The sequence below is a fragment of the Triticum urartu genome, chromosome 2A, assembly GCF_056163025.1.
Source record: "Triticum urartu cultivar PI428250 chromosome 2A, HENAU_Tu73, whole genome shotgun sequence".
Classification (NCBI taxonomy): domain Eukaryota; kingdom Viridiplantae; phylum Streptophyta; class Magnoliopsida; order Poales; family Poaceae; genus Triticum; species Triticum urartu.
Window position 1 is genome coordinate 45,594,668 of NC_141874.1, and position 25,032 is coordinate 45,619,699.

Sequence of the window (25,032 nt, forward strand, 5' to 3'; positions counted from 1 at the left end):
AATCCTGTAGGCTGTAGCGATGGGTCTGGATGCTTGCTTGTACTGGGAGGGAGCGAATTTTGTTGTGGTGTGGAGCCCTTTGCTTTATGATAAAGCAGGAGCCTCGACTCGTGAAATTTACCTTTTGAAATCGTGTAGTTGTTGTATGTTAGAAAGAAATAAGTTGGCTTCGAGAAAGAAATCCTTTTTGATGATCTAAACCGACATAATTTGTCCTTTTGTATTCCTGTAGTAATTAAGATGCAATCTAAACAAAGGTTTTGTCTTGTTGATGACACAATCCATTTGTTTTCACCTGCCTGCCTATGGTCCATTTACTTGTATAAACTCTATGTAGCTGGTATATGCTTCTTCCAATGGAGCCTTTTTGATTAGGATTGAATGAATCAGGTCCAAACTTGTCGTGGTTGTGAATCAATCAATCAATCTTATGTGATTTTCAAACATGTCAGCTGATTGGATCGTCTACTTTGTGCATTCTCAAGAGGGAATTTTATTGGGTAAAATGAAGTTGATCTTGCTTGCTCATATATAAGGAGAAGATGTACGTGTCCTTATGATGACGATGATGATTCTGAGAAATTCCATGCCGCCAAACCAAGATGATTATAATTTTGCCGAAGAGAAGAAAAGAGATTTGATTTAGTATTATTATTGTTGGATGCCGCCGAACTGAAATGTAGGTGTGTGATGCTGGGCTTGGAGGCAAATTAGAAGTTGGCCGGCATGAAGACAAGCAATAAGTTTACTCGAATTACACCCACCCATCTTGGTACCTGTATACTTTTTTAATGCATGCCAGCCGCCCCACCCCATGCATGCATGCATGCTTGGGTGGTAATGGACACTTCGTCTTCTGCGATTAATAACAAACAGTCGTTGCATTGTGCCTAGGGATAGTGAGCCAGCCATCGAGGGAGATGGAGGGCGTGGATTGCTCCACATCATCGATCTGCGGCAGGGCCTTTCCCCTCAAAGAGCTAGAGCTTGTTCTCTCCATGCCTCCATGTCTCTTGTATATATACAAGAAGCAGTGGTTCATCCGCGTGCGGGGTGCGTGTGTGACTTGGCCTTGGACTTGGGGCTTGGGCGACGGCGAGAGGCGATGCTTCCCTGTGAGTGAGTGAGTGTTTGCTTTGTATATCGGTCGTTTCGGGTTTGCTCTTGCAGGACAGGAGCATAGAGGAAAGAAGGGGAGAGGACGAGCCGAGCAGATCCGGGCGTGGGTGGAGCAGCCACGTATTGGACATGGCCGTCCAATCCAATTCCGTTGTTGAGCACTTGGAGATGATCAAAGGAAGGACCTCGCCAAGCACGCATGAGAGGCCAGTTTCGTTTCCGTTTCCGTTCAGTTAATATATTATTGCCTCAACAAGATACCTAGTTCCTTGATGGAGCTAGGATGGGACTGGGAGGCAGATGAAGTTCCGGTGCCCACAACGCCATAGCCCGCCCGCCCGCTCAGCTCGTGGTCGCGCCTAGAGATTTGGCTGGCTGGGGTACGTCTCTCGCCTTGAAACCAAATCAAACCACCTGCCGTGGATCGGATCGGATCGAATCCAAGCTCCTGCATGCGGTCGCAAAACCCGCTCTCTGCGTGCGCGTGCATGGGCTCCTATAGGTACAAGGGGCTCTTCTTCTACGAGAGCACGGCGGTGTGTTAGACTGTATAGTCTCTGTAATTGTATACGTACACATATGTATGATATAACTTGTACCCCTTCATTATATATATATGAGATAGGCCACCCCTAAAGGGTTGAGCCGATTCCCCCAATTCTATTGTCTTACAAGGTGTCTTCATAATCAAGACCATAACGCTGCCGAAAACCTCTAGCAACCAGCCGCGCTTTGTAGCGCTCAATAGAACCATCTGAATGCTTCTTCACTTTAAAAACCCATTTGGAATCAATGACATTCACACGGGATGGTGGCGGAACAAGAGTCCATGTCTTGTTGCGGAGAAGAGCATGATACTCCTGCTTCATAGCCTCTCGCCAATGAGGTATACTCAGAGCAGCCTGATACGTACGAGGCTCAGAGGAAGGATCCGCACGAGCAACAGCCATACAGGCAGCCAACCAAGCAACAGTCCCATCATGTCGCTGTTTGGGCTGGAAAACACCACTGCGACTCCGTGTATGTGGTCGTTGAGGGACCACAGTAGGCACAGGAGCCGGAGAGGACTCTGGTGATGAAGGCGGCGAGGGCAAGGACGACTCGGCTGGCGACGGAGAGGCCTCAGAGAGGACCGGTGAGAGCACACTGGAAGCCGGTGAGCTCGGCCCAGGCGAAACCGGCGAGGAAGGCCGAGGAGGCGACGAGACCGGCGTGGCCGAGCGAAGCGGCGAGGCCGGCTTAGGAGCCAGGGGCGGCGAGGCCGGCTCAGGAGCCAGGGGCACCGAGGCCAGCGGAGCCAGGCGCATCGACGAGCCGGAGCCATGCAGCGCCGGGCTGCCTGGCGAGGGAACCAGCCCGGGCAATGCCGGCCTAGACTCCACTAGCAAGGGAGTCATGGCGGGCCGAAGCAGCGAGACCGGCCCAGAGGCCAGGGGCGTAGAAGCATGCGTCGCTGGGGTATCGACCGGACGTGCATGGGCACGGGAGCCGAGGCCATGCAAAGGCTCAACATGATCGTCGTGAGCCGCTGGTGATGCCGACGAAGGAGGCGACGACGCCTCTAAAATTTCCAAACGAGCCCCACGTCCAGTGCCTGCATCATGGTTAGGCAACAATATAGGAGAGTATGCAACATCATCAAATTGGTCAGCTGCAACAGAGGATGAATGCAAAGAGGATGGTTCAACAGTGGACACAGGAAGCTTGGCAAAGGGAAAAACATGCTCATCAAACACGACATCCCGAGATATATAGACACGATTGGTGGGAACATGAAGACATTTGTATCCTTTATGAATAGAGCTATAGCCCAGAAAGACACACTTTTTGGAGCAAAACTCAAGCTTGCTTTTGTTATACGGGCGGAGATGTGGCCAGCAAGCGCACCCAAAGACCTTAAAAAAGGTATAATCAGGTTGTTCATTAAGGAGAACCTCAATGGGAGTCTTCATATTCAAAACACGAGTGGGAGTACGGTTTATGAGAAAACATGCAGTGGTGAAAGCATCACTCCAGAACTGAAACGGAACCGATGCATGGGCCAAAAGAGTAAGACCAGTTTCAACGATGTGGCGATGCTTACGTTCGACAGAACCATTCTGTTGATGTGTATGTGGACATGCTAAACGGTGAGCTATCCCAAGCGACTGAAAGAAGGAGTTGAGGTTGCGATATTCACCCCCCTAATCGGACTGAACATGAACAATTTTGTGCTTGAGAAGACGTTCAACATGTTTTTGAAACTGAACAACAATGTCAAACACATCAGATTTGCGTTTAATAAGATAAAGCCAGGTAAAGCGACTATAAGCATCAACGAAACTGATATAATAATTGTGACCACTGACAGAAGTCTGAGCAGGACCCCACACATCTGAAAACACAAGTTCTAAAGGATGTTTCACCTCACGACTAGACTCCGAAAAAGGAAGTTGATGACTCTTCCCCTGCTGACAAGCATCACACACTGCTACATCTTTATTACTAGACACACTAGGAAGCTCATGACGACGCAAAACATGACGAACGATAGGTGTGGCCGGGTGACCAAGACGAGCATGCCACTGTGACGAAGATACCCGAACTCCACTAAACACGCGAGCGACTGCAGGATGCTCCAGACGATAGAGTCCCTGGCACAACCGCCCGCTAAAAAGAATGTCCCTCGTGCCCCGATCCTTAATAAAAAGATCAAAAGGATGAAATTCACAAAGCACATTATTATCACGTGTAAGTTTAGGAACAGAAAGAAGATTACGTGTCACAGAGGGAACTCTAAGCACATTACGAAGTTGAAGACTCCATTTGCATGCCTAGTGAGAAGAGATGCTTGACCAATATGAGATATATGCATACCTGCTCCATTTGCAGTGTGGATTTTGTCGGAGCCGTGGTAGGGTTCGCGAGTATGGAGCTTGCCCATCTCACTCGTCAGATGCTCCATGGCCCCAGAGTCCATGTACCAGTGGGGATCAACAGAGTAGGACTGAGTGTGCCCTTGCTGCTTGGTGGACACTGGGCGATCCGCCATGGCCACCTGACGCGCAAAGTTGCGCGTGTCCTTGCCATCATTGCCAAGATCCAGAAAGCTCTTCTGAAAGCGTTTGTGGCACTTAGAGGACCAGTGCCCCTCAACGCCACATAGTTGGCACACGCACTTACCACCAGCCCCCGGTAATGTCGCGGTAGCAGGGGGCCGAGGCAGGCGGCGATGGCAGCCCCGAAGCAGTCCTCGATGATGAAGAAGGGCGGCCACCCTTGGTGGCGGCGTTGGCTGAGAGGGAGCCCCCACTGCCCCTGGAGCGGCGCGACTCGACCCGCTGTTCCGTGAGAAGGAGGCGGGAAAAGACCTCATGCGCCATCATGGGGTTCGAGTTGCCCCGCTCGTTCATGATATCGACCAAGGCGTCGTACTCCTCATCGAGACCATTGACAATGAACGAGTTAAACTCGGAGTCGGTGAGGGGCTGTCCGATGGAGGCCAACGTGTCGGCAAGGCCCTTGACCTTGTTGTAGAACTCGGTGGCCGTGGAATCCAGCTTTTGACACTCACCAAGCTGGCGACGAAGCGCGGAGACACGAGCCTGTGACTGCGCCGCAAACGAGCGCTCGAGGATGGTCCATGCCTCATGAGACGTCTTGGCGAAGACAACAAGTCCGGCAACAGCCGGAGTGAGCGACCCCTGGATGGAGGATAGGTTCGCCTGGTCCTGCCCTGTCCAAACACGGTGTGCCGGATTGTAGACCGGGCCGTGCACGCTATCCACCAGCGCAGGGGGACAGGGGAGAGAACCATCAACGTAGCCCAGGAGATAATGACTCCCGAGAAGCGGCAGAACCTGCGCACGCCAGAAGATGTAGTTGTCTGCCGACAACTTGATGGTGATGAGGTTCCCGAAGTGAAACGGCGGCGGCGGCAAAGAGCCCGCGGAGTAGACTGCCGGAGGCGGATACGCCGTAGAGGCAGAGGCCGCGGTTGCAGCCACCGTCGCAGCCGCAGGAACAGGCGATGAAGGAGCCGAGGCCGAGGCAGTGAAACCGGCCATCATGGCCGACGGAGGCGCCACCAGCGCGAGGGACGGCCCCCCACTGGCCGAGGCGATCGGCGCGAAGGACGGGGCGATCGGCGGCTGGCCCCCACTGAGCGGAGCGTCGCGAAGAGAGGCGGGAGCCGCGTCGCTGAGGGAGGCGGACGAGGGAGCGCCCGCTGTAGCCCCAGCAGGATACGGCACGATCGGAAGCCCTGGCGATGAGGAGAAGAACGACCTGAAGCTCCTTGTCTCGATCGGGGCGGTGGAGGCCGCGGCGACGTCGAGGGGTCGGGACAGCAGAGCCGCGAGGGAGGCCGGCAAGAAGCTAGCCGTGGTGGAGCCGGAGGCGGCGGAGCCCGACATGGCTGTGGCGGTTGCGGCGCGATCTGAAGGACAGCGGCGGCGCAGCGCAGATGACAGGAACCGCGGAGGCTAGGTTAGGGTTTTAGGCGGAAGCGTGTTTACCTAGGCTGATACCATGTATCTGCTTGTTTATGTGGATGATATTATCCTTGTCAGTTCCTCTCAGTCAGCTGCTGCTGCTCTTGTTCGGTCTCTTGGTACTGATTTTGCGGTCAAAGATCTTGGGCAGCTTCACTACTTCCTTGGTGTCGAGGTTGCTTCTGTTTCCAGTGGTCTTGTTATGACACAAAAGAAGTACTCTTTGGATCTGTTGCAGCGCGCTGGGATGCTTAAGTGCAAACCGACTACTACTCCTATATCTACTACTGACAGGATTACTGCTGTCGATGGTGACCTTCTGCCTTCTATTGATGCGACACAGTACAGGAGTATTGTTGGTGGGTTGCAGTACCTGACGATCACACGTCCTGATATCTCTTTTGTTGTCAACAGAGTATGTCAGTATCTTCAGGCACCTCGTGACACTCATTGGTCTGCGGTGAAGTGCATCTTGCGCTACTTTCGTTTCACGTTGTCCTATGGTTTGCACATTCGACCGAATCCCTCTGGGGTCATCTCGGCGTATTCTGATGCGGATTGGGCTGTCCGGATGACAGGCGATCCACGGGGGGCTATGCTGTGTTCTTTGGTTCTACCTTGATCGCCTGGAGTGCTCGGAAACAGGCTATTGTTTCACGTAGCAGTACTGAAGCTGAGTATAAGGCTGTGGCTAATGCAACTGCAGAAGTTATCTGGATACAGTCTTTGCTTCAGGAGTTGGGAATATCTCAATCACAGCCTCCTATTCTTTGGTGTGATAACATCGGTGCTACATACCTATCTGCTAATCCGGTATTCCATGCCCGAACGAAACACATTGAAGTGGACTATCATTTTGTACGGGAACGGGTATCTCAGAAGCAACTACAGATCAAGTTCATCTTTTCCAAGGATCAACTTGCAGACATCTTCACCAAGCCATTACCTCTTCCACAGTTCGAGACTTGTAGGCGCAATCTTACTTTTTTAAAATTTTTAGGAAGTGGCTAAGATTGAGGGAGGGTGTTAGACTGTATAGTCTCTGTAGTTGTATACGTACAGATATGTATGATGTAACTTGTAACCCTTCATTATATATATATAAGATAGGCCACCCCTAAAGAGTTGAGCCGGTTCCCCTAATTCTATTGTCTTACACCGTGTTCTCGCCGGAGAGCTTCCGGTCCTTCATTCTCGACGTGAAGCGGCTGCGGGACCTCAACCCCGACAACATGTGTGGCGTGGACGTCTACAACGGCATGCTGATCCGGTTCGTGAAAAGGTCCGAGGCCTTGCTCGGCCATCCGGAGGACTCCGTGGTGGTGGACTTCAACTACTACCGCGCGGCGGACGCGTGGTCGGCGCGGCTCAACCAGGACGTGTGGGAGGAGGTGGAGCAGATGGCGTTCGTCAAGCACGGGGCGCGCCCACACTGGGCCAAGAACAGGATGGTGGCCTTCCGTGGGGTGCAGGGGAAGTACCCGGGATGGGGCAGCTTCGCCGCGGCCAAGCGGGAGCTTGACCCACGGGGGCTGTTCGACAGCCCGTGGTCCGACGATGTCATCGGCAACGACGGCGGTGGCGGCGGCGTGGGCGCCGACGGGTGCGCGCTGGACGGGCAGTGCGTCTGCTCCGAGGACAGGCACTGCAGCCCGGCGCAAGGGTACCATTGCAGAAGGGGACGTGTGTACACGGAGGCCAGGGTATGCAGACACTTTGCTTCAAACCCTGCTTGAGACATACTGTGCACTGTTGTTCTAAGAAAAATATATATGTGCCGCAAAGTTTGAAAGTAAGAGTCCGGTGAGTTTGCACCGAAGTGATATCTCACGAATTTAAACCAGAGCCTCGGTATTGTTTGAGAGTGACACAAATTATATTACCAAACCAGAACGCACAACGGCTACATGGGCCAGCCACCGGCATGTCCAGTTGAGCAAATATGTTTTGTTATACTTTTGAAATGTATACATCAAAAATAGAATTTTAAAAGTTAGATGAAAAACAGTTTATGAAAATCGTTAAAAAGAAGAACATTTCATCTGTTTTTCATTCTTACATTACAGGCTGAGAGATTTGTTCCTCTATATATTTATTAATAAAATGTCTACCTGGGACAGAAAATATTCAAGTCCGTCTTGATCGCGCCACCTGCACCAGCGACTTCATGCATTTGTTCTTTGTATCCAATGTTGAACACGTTTTAACTGAAGAATCGGATCATATGGCACTGGTCATGCGTATCCGTGAAGAGGTGTCCGTCAGGCATGTTGTTCAGCGGAGAATATATTCAGATTCGAAGAAATGTGGACAAGACACTCGGGTTATGATGCAATGGTACAGCAGGAGGCTTGGGAGCTCGTGAGTCACGCTGCGGCGGGGTTGCATGAGCTACATGCCAAGCTTGGGCGGGCCCTGGCCACATGTGTAGTTTTCTTCAAAAACACAAGAAATGAGCAGTATTTCTATGAAATTTTTATACGCATTTTCTATAAACCGAATGCATATATAGGAAATTTTCCTCCGGAATCCTTGTTCCTACGGAAATCCTCCAAACCGAATGAGGCCCTAGAGCGGGACTTCGTACGTCATTTCCTTTGTTCACTTCGATCACCTGAGATCGATCGCTAACTCCCATCGATTTTCCCCATGGATCGGTCGCTAACACCCGCCCATTTCCCCCCCCCCCCCCCCTTTATCGATCGATAACTCCCACTGGTTTGTCGAAACAACTCCTTCTGTTGCGAGCGTCAGAGGTTCACTCTGAACTCTTCTACTATTATTGGATTGCCCTTGAAGGTACTACATACATGCATTCTTACTGTCCATATAAATTTGACCTCACATTTTTGGCCTGATTTTAGCCAGTCAACAAAAGAGTGGGTTGAAGGATCGCACAACAAAAGAAGTGAAACCCGGTGAATGACCTTAGTATAGGAAATACAAGGTGAGAACTAATTACCATTGGTTGGGTGGCTAGTGTAGATGGTAGTCTAAGTTACTCCTCACTATGACCAACCTTAGTAAGCACAATCACACACCTCCAAGTCACAAGGTATGCTAAGTAAAACCGCACCAGAGAACACCGGCAAAACAAAATAATTTCACTTGTCACAAACAGAGTTCAACTCAAGGCACATATCACAATGCTTTGGTCTTCCCATGCCAATGGCTTTGCAGCCACCGACTCTTACACCTTTTAATCTTCTCCGCAACTTCGGTCATCGTCGGTCTGTCATCTACATCAACTTCGAGACACTGCACCGCGATCAGTCCAATCTCATCGAGGCACTTCGCGTCCTGCCCGCTAGATAAAATCTCCGTATCATACATCTGGCCTGTAGCCCCCTCCATGGAAGCCCTTACATAGTTTAACGGAAGGCTGTTATTCTCACCATACCTCGGCTTCTTACGGGTGATGAGCTCTAGCAGTACAATCCCGAAGCTGTACACGTCACTCTTCTCTGTGAGGAGCCCAGTCTTCATGTACACGGGGTCGATGTAGCTGCTGTCTCCGATCACCAAGTTGGTGTGGTCCTTTTCGATGGACATGAGCCTCGACGTCCCAAAGTCTGACACCTTGGGCACAAACTCGTTGTCCAGGAGAATATTCCCGGATTTCACATCGCCATGTAAGATCTTCTGGTTCGCTTGCGAGTGCATATATGCAAGGGCATCTGCAGAGCAAACGGCAATGCTGAGGCGTGCTCGCAGGGAGATGGGGTTTCTTCTTACATTGCCATTCTTGCCATGGAGCACATCGTGTAAACTCCCCATTGGAACAAACTCGTACACCAACATAGGAACTTCTGTCTCCAAACAACACCCCAACAACCGAACGATATACTTGTGACTTATTTGTGACTGAATTTGAATCTCATTGGCGAAGTCCTTTTGGCGGTCCTCGTTTATTGCAATAGAGCGTTTGACTGCAACTGGCACGTATTCACTAGTAGTTCCCTTGTACACCTCACCAAATGCTCCTCTTCCTATGATGGTACTATAGCTCTTGGTTATTTTGTCTAGGTCCTCCTTTCTGAAAACCTCGATCTTGATGTTGTTCAGTAATCGTCCACCGTTCTTGTTGAAACGATCTCTTAGCCTTCTTTTTTCATGCTCCATATGTATGAATACTAGTAGAACTGCTGATACGGAGATGACAATTGTAGTTCCTGTGGTCAAAATATGTACCATGTAAGGGAAACTCCAACGCAGATCACCTATTAAACATCATCCAATGTCCGTGACACGTCTGGAATGTCGAAGTGTATATGTAAATTACATAGCCATTTCCATCAGTTCAGATTTTTTGTTGCGTTGACTAGTGCATGAAACTTAACATGATAGCCTAAGATCTTCAGTTCAAGTCCTGACTTTCACAATTTTTATTAAAAAATTGCTGCTGCCCCCTCCCCCCCCCCCCCTTATGTCCATGTATAGGCCTATTGAGCCATACCTTCTGGTTGCGTTGGCTAGTGCATAAAGCTTAACATGGACATGCGTGCGAATAGCCGGCCGAGCGGAGGACATTCAATCGGAGTCATAAAATATAAATGGACACCAGATTTTATTGATTTCTGAATTAATTTTTAGATAGCAAAAGAACCCTAAAACAACTAAAAACCCCTACTCCCCCCCCCCCCCCCCCGCCGGAGGTGACATCGAGGAACCCTACGTCGGGTGGTCTGGTCTCATCATCATTGGAGGACCACGCGAACGAGGCGGAGCTGGCGACGTATGCCTCATTGACATCGTCGTCGTGCTGGTCTGGCGCGTCGTTGTGTTGGTCCGTCACGTCGTCATGCTTCGCCCTCAAACCCCTAGAAGAGTCAAACGCGCTCCACCTTGATGTGGAGCTGCTAGCCTTGCATCGATTCGTGCAAGTGCTCTCCGTGGACCGTCGGATTCACGTCAACGATGCCTAGGTCCGCCGCAACCATGACAACGTTGGATGCACTCCACCTCCAGCTGACCCTCCACTAGTCGATGCTTTTCCAGGAGTTTGTACTGCTGCTCCGCCTGCATCAATATGAACTGCGACATCGACGACCACGACCACCTATGCGGGCGCCTCCTACTCTATCTTCGGCATCGCCTCCTCCGCCTCCCCCTCCACCTTCTCCTCCTCCTCCTCCTCCTCCGAGATCAGCTCCGAAGAGCTCAAAGGTTGACCCGCCTTAATGCGGGGCTTGCATCGGGTGTCGCGACGTAGATCTCCGTCGCGATTTTGGCGAGGCACCCCGATGACTATTGCTTACACCATGAACAACGGACACAGTCATTGCAATGACAGGCGAAGCATGAGAATGTGAACTACGGCGACTCGACGGTGGGAGAAGGGTCACAGATGGGTAGGGTTTTGGAGCATAGTCAGCTTGCTTTAAATAGCCAAGTCAGGGGAGCAGAGACTATTGAGTGCGAGCATATGGAGTAGGCTTATCGGGCTCTGTGCTGGTGTGATTACTGGTTAGGCGGACAACCGGTCAACCGACATGAATGCGTGTAGGTGAACGACCTCTCACGCCCTCTCTGAATGCGTGCCGGGTTCTGGCGCAGATACAAAGAGGATTACTGTGTATCCGTGGTATCGGAGTCTGGCGTGGCGGAGGTATGGACTCCCACAGACCTCCCCCAATTTAGTGCCGGTTTATGAGATTTTGGATGGCCGGACTTGTTCGGACACTATTTTATGACCATGCTGGCCGGCTAAAAATGTCCACACCAGCCAGTCCGAACATTTACGGGCGAATAAGTGAACTGTGTTGGAGTTGCCCCAATGTAATGCCATTTTCTTCTTCTAAATTTAAAGTTTAATCTATTCTTATTTTTTAGATGACGGAAGAGTGACTTTTCCTGTCTCTCTGCATCCCAAGACGCACATAACCAATTTTTACATGATCTCGGTCTGACTAGACTTACAAAAGTAAAGAAAGGAAAATCATAGACACGGTATGGGAGAGGATTTAGGGCACTCAGGTGCAGGGGCACGAGTCCCTTATGTGTCCTTTCTCTTTTGGCTTTCAATTTTCAAACATTCATATCTTGTGAATAAAAAATTCAAATTAAGTTATGTTTTCATATTCATGTTTCTCAGGACGAGGGCTTTCTAATAAGATCCATTTTAACGAGTTTTGAAATAATATATTAAGTTTCAACATTTGAAACTTAGTACGAGTGACCGACAAAACAAAAAATTTAGTACCTGTGACCGATATTTTTTTGAAGTTTCATCTATGCAACTTGATACAAATGATCTAGACAATTCTAAATTTCAGATGCAAAATAGTAAGTTTCAGACATTAAAATTTAAAACTTATGTGCCCTCATGGGGTCCAACTACTTTGCGAATTGCGGGACAATCGGGCAGCCAGGCACGGCTTGGCAGGTGCATGCGGCGTGGGCGCGGATCCTCTGACTTCCCTTCAGCAAGGCCGCCTCTACCTTAGCCGGAAGAGCCATTGGATCAAAAGCTGGCAGTCCATATCACTGTTTCAGTGGTTCTGTTGCGCCATATCTGGGCGGTCCGTTCTCAATCCAACGATTAAAAGTCGGGTAAAGGTAGAGGCACTGTTCCTCTCTGCCTTTGCCACAGCAAGGCAGAGAATCCACAGCCGTGCGGCGTGCCCCTACGAATTTCCGGACACTCAGGTACTACACATCGTATTGCTAAGCGGTCACCCATATGTCAACTTACAGTTTATCTAGATAGCCATAAAATTTGCCAAAGAGAAATATCTTTGTTTAATTAGTTTACTCAAGCGTCCATGGGAAACAATCATGTAAGAAGACAATAGTTTATTAGGTGTTAAATTTGGTCAAACATGATCGATCTCGGTCATGCATTTCTCGGTCGTGCATTTTGTTTTGTCATTTCTAGACCAGTTATGTGCATATACGTAGTGGGAAATTGCATGTATTATAGCATTATTTTACCTAGATTCTACTCTTGTCACAAATCTAGCGGTTGGATGGTTAGGAGGGCAGTGGTACCTCCAGCCTACCAAGGAGCAAACCCTAAGTTTGACGTTTTAGTGTCTCATGAAGGTAGAATATTTTTTCAGTGGGAGACGACGTTCCATTGATAGCGAGGCGTCTGTGATGACTCCGTCAATCTCAAGACCCGCTGACTCGGTCTCTCAAAAGTGATCAAAGCGGTAGGGTGTATCCGTGTATGTGCGTGCATTCATGGGGTGAGTGTATATACATGTTTGTGAACGTCTGCGTCTATACTATGTTTGTAAGCAAAGTATGCGGTATTTATTAATTTCTGAAGGAAATTAAGTAGTATTTTTATGCAACTTGCATCATACCTATCATTGCCGCTGCAGCCGGGGACAATACATGTTCACAACCCTTGTTACTTTTACCGTTGCCTCTTCGTCCAAAATTGCATTTGCACTCGTAGCCACCCTCAACATTGAGGCATGTCCCACCGTGACACGGATATAGGTCTTCGGACATTTTCAAATTACACTCATTAATATCTGAAAAATGTGCCAGAAGCGTTAGATATGCAAATTGTGAGCAATCACTAAAATTTGGTGAAACACAATAACTTCAGTGGGCTACAAAATAAATTATATCAAAATTTTATCATGTACTAATATTTTGGATTCAAACCAAAGCAACAATAATTCGCTTAAAATTGGTTATTTCAGCAGGTCGGAAATCCTTTTTTTTTACTTTCAAATCCCCAGATGAAGCGAGGAGAATAACATACATGATAAGAAGAACAAATATAACAGAGATCTATGGGCAACTCATTTTCTACCACAACATGACAACTTACGTGAACACATTTTCAAGTAAACTATCATGGATACGTCAGTACAATCAAAGTCACTCATGGATGAGAGCGACTATGATTGTACTATGTTAAAAAAAAGGACACATGCCCATTCATTGTAGTGTACAAGAACATATGGAGTAACCAGGTAACACATGTGGTGAGCAATCTAAACTATCTAATAAAGAATGTATAGAGTACTCCAAGGCTTCGCGTGCTCTTGTTCACTAATACATTTTGGCGTATCCGCATGTCACTAGATGACTAGAACTTAGCCAAAAAACAATGCAATTTTAAGTGCTTCTTATATGTCAAATATTAAGTGATCTAGGCGCTCTTATATTTCTTTACAAATGGAGTATATCATATCAAAATTTCAATCTATGACATGGGGAAGTATGGCTCTCACGACCGCGGTCGTTACAGCATGAGCGTGCGGCCGTCGCCGACCGGATCTCCTTGCTCCGGCCACCCCCGTGTCTGGAAGCTCCCAGATCCGGCCTCCACATCGTCTACTCTCCCCTCCCCTCCTGCTAGGAATCAGCCATGGAAGTTGTGTCCTGGCAACCTCGCGCCGTCCGTCCCATCCGCCGGCCACCTCAACGCCGCCCCGCGCCCTGGCCAGCACGTTGTCACCACCTCCCGTTGAGATGCCTACTGGCTGTGCGCAGCGCGTCGCCGTGCAGCCAGCCCCGTCCGCTCCTCGATCCCATCTGGATCGGGAGCTCTTGTCCCTGTCGCCGCAGTCGGTGCTGGGCTGCTTCGTCCAAGTTGATGGCGGGTCAGGATCTTGGGGAATGTGCCGGTGGTATCTTCGAGGAATCTGGTTGCGCCCATGCGGCTTCCCATGCAGGCCCCGGTTGTGCAAATCCATGTCGTGGAGGGCCTGGAGGGAATGAGCTCTCCCGTCACCGCGCCCACCGCCACCAGCCAGGTCGCGCCAATAGCGTTCACTTCAAACCCACCAGACCCCATTCCTCAAGTCACCGCCCAAAGCTTCCAGGATGCTCGCTGCTTCCCCGTCATCCCACCGACCGTATATGCTCCTCACTCTGTCGCTGCTCGTCCTTCCCACGGGCATGGGTGACATTTCGGAGCTCTTGACATCTCCACCTGATCTCGGCTCTAAGCGACCAAAGCCCGAGTCATGAGCCTCTCTCATATCCTACGACGGCGACGACGATGAGGAGGGGCTAGCCCCTATGACACCGCTTGCTACCAAGGCTTCGGCCTCGGCCGCCGCTCAGCCGTGTGCAGGGCCTGGCCGAGTGTGAGGTGTGTGGCGAAGGCGAGGGGGATGGCAGGAGATGTTTCCCAGCATGGTCCCCGCATCGCGCGACGTCGCTAGCCTCGCCAATGGCTCCCTGTCCCATCCCTGATTGGCTGCATGGTAGATGCTCCAAATGCTTCACTTCTGGGCATCATGCGACTTAGTGTGGAGATCCACTTCGTCGCACCCGTTGCTTGGAGCATGATCACCGTTCGCGCGGATGCCACAATCCATGACATCCTCTAAGCTCGTTGGCATGCCTTGCCATGCCGCCAGTCCTCGGTACCATGCATCATCCTTCTCTAGCTCCATGTGAGGGTCCAATGAAATCCGTGTTTCCTCCGCGCTTCGCTATGGGTCTTGGGCGTCTGTGTCGTCTTTATTACTGTCGACTCGGCAAACCCGCCCGATCTGGCTGTTTAGACAACACAGCTACAGGGTTGGCTGGCGCGGATTAGGAGCTTTTTGGAGCGACCGGCTATGTCGCAGGCCACTCCGATGTCACACCCTTATGGTGTGGACAATGTTGGCTCCATGGAGGAAGGGATGCAAGAGCCACATGGATGTTTCTCCCCTCAAGTTGGGGACGGTTCGTCCTCACTGTCGGGCGAGTCCATCATCATGCTCGAGGCTCCAGTACTGCAGGTCATGCCCGAGCTATGAGATCTATGTCTCGCCTCTCTATGTGTAGCATTTTGAGGTGGACTCATCGGCGGCCTCGTGTGATGGGCATGTTTCGCCAAGGTCATGTGAGAAACTAGAGGCCGTGGTCAGTTTTTGCCGTTGCCGGTGTGCTCGTCCATCGTGTAGGCAGTTCATATGGTCGATGAGGTCGTGGTAGTGATTACTTTGGTTGAGTATGTGTATGTGGCATGTGTGTTCATGCTTGCTCCTAGAAGCCTCTTGGTTGACGACAACGACACCAAAAAATTCAATGAGTTCTACGATTTCCTTGACAAATGGGTGGCTAATCAGCCTGCATCTGGTAAGACAAGTGGCCCTCCGAGGAAGCCAAGTAGGAAGAAAAAGAAGAACGACAAAAACAAGAAGTGTGGCGCCATCTGAAAGGCGCCCTTTATTTCATGATGGAGGGTGGTCAGTTTTTGCCATTGTCGGTGTGCTCGTCAGGAGTTCCATTGTGTTGTGCAAGTGTTCAAGGTTGCGGTCGTTGCATGTTTAAAGGTCTGTTTGAGCGGTGTTGTGTTTCTTACTTTGTGAGTAGTCCATATATGGGTGTCTGTATTGGTTTTTGCCCGGTTTTCCATGAATTAACAGAGCAACTCTCTTCTTCTTAATTAATCGACAAGGTAAATATTTTGCCTCTGTTTCAAAAATAATAATTAAATCTACAGTTCGAGAAACCAAAATGACAAATTTGATCCCAATAATGTTAGTGAGCCAAATTCATAGTCCATTTTATTAGTAGTTAAGATTTCTAACTTGATATATCACTTTAGTTTGTAAATATGTGATTTGAAATATTTTGTTTCGATAGATATATGTAGTGTCTATATTTAACAAGGGGATTATTTCATGACTTGTAACACGATATTTTAAGATTTGGGAGTAGTGGGAGTACTCCAAGCCTAAGGCTAATCGATATGCTCTTCTTAGGGCACATTTCCTGACAGAGTTCGACAATTAGGTCAAGGCTCTAGCTCAATACTGCGCATTTATTTGGATCGGAGGGGGTAATTTATAATTTTACTTCCAACATATTATAGAATTTATGATAATCTTCAATAAGTTTGATTTAAGTACAAATCTAATCCTTCTATGATCTATAGAATCCATAAAATTTGTGATGGTATTATTTGGTGAATATAATTTTTTCGACTCTCAAGTTAGATTTATGAATTTGCATCTTAAATTTAACTGTGTGGTCAATTGAATAATACAATTTTATAAAATATTTGCAGATTTTATGGGTAAATTGGAGAAATAATTGTTCTTGGTTGTACAAAATATCTCCCACTGACAAAATCATTTCCAAACTCATTAGAATTACTATGAAAACTATATATTTCCTTGTTGCGAGACAAATATTTCAGTTTATTTTGAATAAAAAAATGTGGATTCCAACGACAATGATTTTTTCTGAGTAATCAAGCGGAATATATAATGTCAAGTGAAGATAAACCTGTGCAACCGTCTTTTTGGTAGGGATTTCCCGTGTATCCCTTGTTGCATCTGCAGAAATAGCCTGCTGCGCCATTACTTGGATTAACACAATGGCTGTTATTGCTAATGCAAACTCCATAGGGCAGTTGCGATGTACATGTATTTTTCCCTTTCCTACCAATAGCCCAATCAAGAACAAGGGGGATGACTTCTCCATTTCCATATTTCTTGGCAAAAGTATTTTTGTTGAGATGTGCTCGGCTAAAATTGTACCTGCTTGAAAAATCATTGTTAGTATGGGTCAAAATCTTATATAACTAAATATGTCATCTCTATTAACATATTTGTCTAAACATGGAAACATGCCACCTCTACATGTAACTATGCATGGGAAAAGCTCGCCTCAGCATGCAACCATGGATGTAAAAACTATTATGCTACTTATACTCATACATATTTTACAACAATAGTTAAATGCAATAATTCACATCTATATTTAAAGGTATCATATTATTAATCTAAATATACATGTTCCAATATTACTAATATGTATCAACCAATTCCTGTAACAACGTTGAGGTCTCGTCTAGTTACATAAAGCTAGAACACAATCTTATAATACTAGAAATAATACCTCACACGTAGCTGCAGGAATTGGGTGAAATTATTTCAGTGCGATTTGGTTGTCTGAAACACTAGTATTTTTATTCAAAATATTAGAACTAGGACTAAACTAGTACAATTCATCGTATTTTGTCATTATCATAGTTGCATGTTGAGATAAATCTTAAGGTGTGTGTCTTTTCTCATGAATGATGAGTTAGCATAGTTGCATGCTGAGAAGATTAGATTTCTGGGGATCAACTATTTTGTTATATATAGGACTCACGTGACAACTCAAGTATGTACTGCATAAAACTCTTACTTGATTCACACACATATTGAAACACCTTGAAGGTCTATAGTTTAAGCATTAGTTACTAAAAAAATCACAATATTTACAATCATTCCGTTTGGCCGATGATTCGTTTTGATCATCGGGTTCATCCAAGTGAACACAACTAATCTAGACCAAGTTATGAATGACAAGTTATCAGAATGTTAAAACTTGTTGCACCTAGGTTTTCTCAAACGCATTCAACATTCTTCACTATAATTACTGCTTTGATAAGTGCCTAGCAGATGTTAGGTTCTGCAATCCCTTATAGATATAGCAATATGGCGACAAGTTCGGGGGCTTTATTTCGCTGACATACTTACAAATACTATGAAGGGCCTCGCAGCGACGCGTTATAGTGGTATCAACTATGCCGCATCTCATTAAAAAAAACTATGGTACATCTGAAAAGCATTTTTTTAGACTAACCAAGTCATGGTTTTTTCAAGCCAAGACTTAATTGGTGTGGCCTTGTTTAATTTACTCGACGTGCACAACTCAGCCACGTATGGGACTCATAAGAAAACAAACAACTACCCCCTTTATTGACTACTATAAGATATTTTACATATTTTAATATGAACTACGTAGGAATTGCAATGAGTGAACAAACACAATAAAACGTGTCTACATATACTCAATGCAGAAAAAAGTAAGAACATGTTATAATAGTGAACGGAGGAAGTAACAACTAAAAAAACAGACAACTAAGGTTCCGCCGCTATTTTCTCTGTTTTTCTTTTGGTGTGATTTAGCATAAAGGTTTTGTGTTTTAACTGCACGCACTGTATATAATGAAACCGAAAAAAAAAGCATATTGGCATGGCTTACAGGAGCACTTACCATCCTTTTTCGGCTACGAAGGCATATTGGCATGTGTTCTTCCGAATGCTCTCGAACCAGCGGACAGAAATTCCGTTGAGGCCGGTCGCTAGTGACGCCTCGCAGCAGCCAAGGCCCCTGCACGGCGCACCGTCTTCTCCAGTCCTGTTCAAGACGCAGGCTGACATACAGCCCGTGAGATACCGCGCGCCCCCGGTGTTGCCAAGGAGCATCGCCGCCGTACCACAGCCGACGGCTGTGAAGACGTTGTCCTCCGGCGAGACCAGGAACGCGGTATTCTTCAACCGCAAGGACATGTTCCGCGGTATGGCCCCCGTCATGTTGCAGCTGTAGGTTAATTGCCTGAGCACGACCATCTGCGCCGTCTCCAGCGTTATGCTGCCGATCCTGATGCCGTCGGTGAAGAGCCCCGACGCATTGCAGCGGACTCTGAAGCCGGGCATCAGCGAACAATCGGGGCCGATGCCGAATGGGTAGGGGATTGGTATGTTTCCACACCTGTCAGGGCAGTCGTCGCGCCGTCGCCGTGGCGACGGCGGTGCGCCGGACACGCCCGCAGAGAGGAGCGATATGCAGGACATAGCTAGGAGGAACGAGGCTTGTGTCATCGGAAATTGCTTTGGGTACCGCTAAATGCCTGGCTCCTCTCTAGCTCCGTTCTTCCGTTGCAGTACTGTATAGGAGAGCTGAACATACAGATGCGTACTTGCTACTCCCTCCGTTCTCAAATATTTGTCTTTTTAGAGATTTCAACAAATGACTATATACGAAGTAAAATGAGTGAATCTACACTCTAAAATATGACTACATACATCCGTATGTTGTAACCATTTGAATTGTCTAGAAAGACAAGTATTTGGAAACGGAGGGAGTATTAATTATCAATTCTACTAATAACAATGTAAGTCGTCGTTTAGTTGGCGTGCCACTTCACCTTATCCTCCACCCATAATTTCTTGTTTAATACATGAAGCTCCTCTCGTGTTGCTCTCTCACCGATTGAGAAATCTCCAACTCTACTCTTAAAATTAGACGGGTCGCTCTCTCTCTCTCTCGCTCTCTCTCTCTCTCTCTCTCACCAGACAGTAGTTGGCACTGTCCACCCCTATGCCAAAGATTAGAACAATAGCTTAAGTCGTCTTCAGAACAAAAATGTCAACAATCAGGGGATAGATATATCTTGGCGAGTTGTTGATCTTCACGTGTATCTTTTTATAGACACAGCTCAGCTGGACGTCAGATTGTTTATTTATCAATTCATTTAGTTGGTACCTTCTACCCAACTTGGAGCAATGGACGTACTTACTCTCGTGTTCAATTTGATCAGCCAGCCACGTACATATCTTGGCGGGACGTGAGTGTGCGCCGTCCGTCGGCATCTTTTTGTTTTAGACAAATATGTGCGTCGGCATCTTCAACCAGTGTCACGTCGCAGTCATGATTTGCTAGACAGGTCGGCCGTGGTGGACCTGAAGAGAGCGGCTCTAGCTAGGGGTACTCAGCTTTTCTCGATGGTGAAGATCTCTAGAGATGCAGTTGCTCATGGCATTGGTAAGCTTTTTATGAATTCTAAAGCGCATGGGTTATTTGTAGGAACTATTCCGTCATGTCATGTGTGGCGTACGTGGTAACGAACGATTGTATGACTTTATCTTAAGGGTCATGCGGCGATGGCTGAGTCCTGTGTGGGCTCGTCATGGTCCAGTTCGCCGCCGCAAGTCCGTCCGAAAAAAGAACAGGTTTTCACCCTGGACAACACTCATCATCACCGAACACCACACCCTCTGGCTACCACGTCGCCCACATGGCCATGACCACCAGGCAGCACCAAGCCACGGGCTCTGCGCATGAGCATTGTGCTACCACCACCAGGGCCGCCGCCCCAGTGCAGAAACCCAATAGGCCGACCAAATCTGGCCTCCATCGGCCCGTCTTGCAGCACCGGGCGTGACACGAGCTTGGTCCTGCGGCATTGTGTGCGAGACGAGGTCGATCCTGCTGCACCATGTGCGAGACGAGCTCGGTCCTGCTACATCGTGCGCGAGACGAGGACGGTCCTGCCGCACCGGACGCAAGACAAGCGATGGACCACAACTGGGAGAAGGACAGCCCTTCGACGGAAGTAGTGCCCGAATGACGAGAAAAGAAAGCGAAGACCGTCACAAGTCACCTACGAATGAGCCGACGCCGGGACAATGCCAGCCGCCGCCGCAGTCGACCTGCTAAGCTGCCATGGAGCCATCCACGGCCGGGGCAGCCGCCACACCGGGCTACTGCCCAACCCGCGCCGCCCGGCGAGCTCGAAGTGTCAGAGCCGCCGGGCACGCACCCGCGCTTCCATACGTTAGCAGATGAAGAAGTTTTAACATAACCTCCAGCAGATTACAAGTTTCAAGGAGCACTTAAGTTTCTTTATGTGAAACAGCCATGCATATGTTCACTAAAAGTATATGAACATCCATTCATAGACATAAGATTCAGCACATTACAAGTTTCAAGGACCACTTAAGATCAGAAGTAGCAATGAGATAAAAATGGCAATGAACCAAAAGATAGTTTTATGACTGTCCTGCAGATGCAGATTATTATTCTAATTCAATAGTACTAAACAAAGAAATTGACGGCATGCATTACATTATGCTTTGTAGTGACAAGAAAATAAGTACAACCCGGGAAATAAAAATGAACAACTTGATAGAGAGGCCATGCGATGGAAGAAGAATTTATTCTAAATCGTCAACATACATCTTTGCTTTATTGATGGCTGTGAGGTCAGTCAAATTGGAAGGCCTGAGTATCTCGGGTAAATGACTGTATCTAAGCTTGTTTGGTTCAATTAACAGCACACCAAGAAAAATGCAGTCCATCTAAAACATTACAAGTTTTAGAGTGGTTGGGCTTTTTTAGAACTGTTCGTTGATGTCGATCTAACGGCAGACAAATACGAAGTACTGGGTAGTACTCCGATGAAAGTACGCGAAAGTACTAAAATGAGTGGGGCCGGTACCCGTGACAAGGTGGGGACGCGTTTTAATCTAGGGGCAGTTTAGTCCTAGGAAAATTTGCACGCGCCGCCCCTCTCGTCGAATGAATAACCGCCGCCATGGTGCTACACGTTCCACAATTACTCATCGGCGGCCATCTCCTCCCTCTCCTCCATGTCCACCGCAGTCATCTCCTCCTTCTTGCCGCTGCAACTTCGCTCCACTCACGCAACCCCCCCCCCACCCACCCACCCACCCCCACCCACTACAAGAAATATGTCAACTTGTGACCACCACTATTGGTCATTGAATGGTCACAAATTTCCATTTGTGACCTTTTTGTGATCAAAAACATAACGTTAAAAGCTGGCCGTCGTAAACTGACTATAGCGACCTTTCTTCTGGAATGGTCGTAGACGTTTATGACCAAAATACGTCTACTGTGGCGTTTTGGTCACTAGCAACCTTCCCAGGCCACGTAGGCATCCAGCGTGGCAATCTGACGTGGCACAAGATTCAGCCCGGTCCAATTCGGTTTTCTACATGGGCCTAGCCCAACAATTCGGCCTTTTTAATATTTATTTTTTCTGTTAATTTTCGCTAGCTACATGGGCCTAGCCTAACAATTTAGCATTTTTATTTTCTGGGCCGTGGCCTTTTTACAAACCATTTCATTAAGCCTATTTTTTTGGTTTTTCTAAAATACACAATGTTCTGATCCACTATAGTTTGGGCCATAGCCTTTTTAGAGCCCAAATATTATTTTGTCAAGTAGAACATTTGGTCTTTTTCATTCACAGATTTCAATTTACACATTTGAACAACAAAATAATAAATCTCTCAATTAACTGATTAAATCCAGAAATCATCCAGTCAAATACTCACAAGAGCACATACACGTTTGCACGTCCAACAAGTGCACATACAATCAAAAACAGATACACAAGCACCAAAACTTGGTGGCAACATCAACTAAAACTATGGCACGCATCTCCAAGCTTCTTCTGATCTTCTATCACAGCAGCAGCAGCCTCGACGACATTAGATCCTGATCCAGATAAGCTATTAGTGAAATACACTGGAAGTAAATAATATTCTTTCAAGAGGCTAAAATTTATACATACATGCCCAAATGCCCCAATTTAGTAAACACTAAGCATGGCATAACAAAACTTCCAACAACTTGAATGCAACAGATTAACCTGATGTTGTTCTACAATAGTAATCTATACATACATGCATGGTACATTGGTACAAAGTTTAGGTAATGAAATGAACATCACTATAACACTAACCTAAAAAAATTCCTATTCTACTACCACGACCATCCATTCAACTAACAATACTAGTAAGTGCACAGAGACTAACATCACAAGGCAGGAGACAATTATGACAATTTTGGCAAGTTGGAGAAATCGTTTAATCAGTTTTGGTATACTTAGGTTATGAGCCAAAATAGATCAAGCAAAAAAAGCAGTAACTGGTGATGCATGAGCATGAATATGGTACAAAATTGAGCATATTAACGTTAAGATTTGGGCCTTCCAACTTTACTGGTCATACATACATATACAGAATTGAGCATGAATCATTGGTCTTAGTTGTATATGAGACTAGTTGGGCTCTGTATTCTAAGCTCCAAGCAGGTTACAGAAGAAATTGAAGATGAACAGTATATAACAGACTAAAAAATCAAATAGAAACCCAAAAATTAAATACGAGTATAACATGAAGGATTACAACAGGTTCAATTCAATCAATTTCTAAAGCATTGAATCAGTAGCATAAGCATGCAACAACAACATAAGAATTTAATCAATAGCAGTGCGAGTATAAGCATTTAATTAGCAGCAACAACACAAGCAGCACCACCACCAGCACAAGTGCACACCTATTCAAGCTAGTAGCAGTCTAGCAGGCTAGCAGCAGAAGCATTTAGACAACTAGAGAAGCACAGTACAGCAGCAAAAGCATTGAAAGAGCAGCAAAGCAGGTTTGAACTGTCACATGCATATCTTATAAACTTGGGCAAGTGTTCTCAGGTTATCCTTAACATCATGCATTAACTTGGGTAATTAGCATCAAATAATACATATCAGTACAAGGCTAGGCAGGATAATAAAGACTTGGGAAAAGATAGCAGAGTTATAAAAGATGATATGTGCCCTTAAAGAGAGGGCAGTGTCAAGTGCGGCCACAGACATAGGCATTAGCCGCACCCACGACCCCTGGACACTCTCACAACCGAAGAGGAGGTGCCTTGCGTATAGTCTCCTTCGAGTCTGCGAGAGAAAGAACAAGGTGAAGGTCAGTACGCATCAAGGATGTTGCTTTTTTGGGTCAATCTAAGTCAAGGGCATAAGAGAATTTATTCAAAAAATAAAATAACATGTGAACATCTTGCACAAACTATCATCATTTATAAAAAATACAAAACAAATATGCATACGAAGGTGAAATATTACAAAGAAAGCACTCATCAGGTAGCAGAACAGGAGAATTAGTTAGCACTATACATTGCAACTTCAGCAACTACAGAAAGGAAAAAAACAGGGCACATCCATTCTCCAAGCATCCAGTGTATTATCAGAATGACGAAACTTTCATAACAAACAGAAAAGCATATGTGGTGGTAAGATGATCGACATACTGAATCTTTTATGGCGAGTTTGGCGAGTACTAGTTAAGCAAACAAACATAAAGAAGGACTAGAAGAATAAACCTTTGTAACAAAGTAACTAGAATTAGCACCAACTGCAGGATGACATGTGGTGCAGCAACTAATTATAGCTAAATGGGTTGTCCAAATACATAGATTATCATTAGATGGATGAAACCAACAAGATCCGATCATACAAATATTCCAGGGTATCTGACTTTGTTATCCAGAAATATCGCATGAGTGTAGTGCACACCAGGATAAATTGCAAGACGGAAACACTGGGAGCAAGCACTGATGTAGTAATAAGCTTTCATGGAATTTTATTTTATGTCATGCTAAATGCAGCAGGCATGCATAACTTGATTCACAAGGCTGCACGCAACATACATAGTGAACTCTCATGAACAAACACACCACAGCTTTAAAAACAAAATTTCAAGCATCACAGTGCACCATACGAATCAACAATGAAACACTATAGTTCATCAATATCACTAGGCCCAACTAGTGTGTGGTGGGATATCGAACCATTTCGAATTTTTTTCAATGGATTCCATACAGCAAGGGGGATTTTCCACAACTAGCTCTCAAGAACAAACACACCATAGCTAAAAGGAAATTTCCAGCCTCACAGTGCACCATACGAATCAGTGGTGTGTACACAAAATATATACAGGTTCATACAAAAACTAAACCAACCCTTACTGTGCTCACTAAACACCAGCACCCAGGCCCAACTTTGTAGCGATGATTACATAGACGCACTGCTAAACTAACGCGACATGTAAACCAGATCCGCGCATCGAGAGCTAGCAGAGGAGGTCGGGACAGCTGCCAG

The 25,032-nt window shown here is 46.8% G+C and overlaps 1 protein-coding gene across 1 annotated transcript; it reads right to left on the bottom strand.

Moving 5' to 3' along the window:
* Positions 1-8,500: 8,500 nt before the first annotated feature.
* Positions 8,501-19,215, bottom strand: LOC147983508 (wall-associated receptor kinase 5-like). Its single transcript, XM_087542996.1, has 4 exons — positions 18,549-19,215; positions 16,788-17,041; positions 12,902-13,075; positions 8,501-9,763 (listed from the first exon to the last, which is right to left on the bottom strand). The coding sequence occupies exons 1-4, from the start codon at positions 19,154-19,156 to the stop codon at positions 8,733-8,735; spliced, it is 2,067 nt and encodes a 688-aa protein (XP_087399122.1). The 5' UTR covers positions 19,157-19,215; the 3' UTR covers positions 8,501-8,732.
* Between the last annotated feature and the right edge of the window lie 5,817 nt (positions 19,216-25,032).

Bases quoted from the DNA above. Each gene is read 5' to 3' on its own strand.
- LOC147983508 (XM_087542996.1), bottom strand. From the start codon at position 19,156: ATGACACAAGCCTCGTTCCTCCTAGCTATGTCCTGCATATCGCTCCTC. The intron at 13,076-16,787 runs GTTTATCTTCAC...CACATTTTTCAG, and splicing joins CCAAAAAGACGGTTGCACAG to ATATTAATGAGTGTAATTTG. The intron at 9,764-12,901 runs GTATGATGCAAG...TTTTGACCACAG, and splicing joins GGCTGCAGCGGCAATGATAG to GAACTACAATTGTCATCTCC.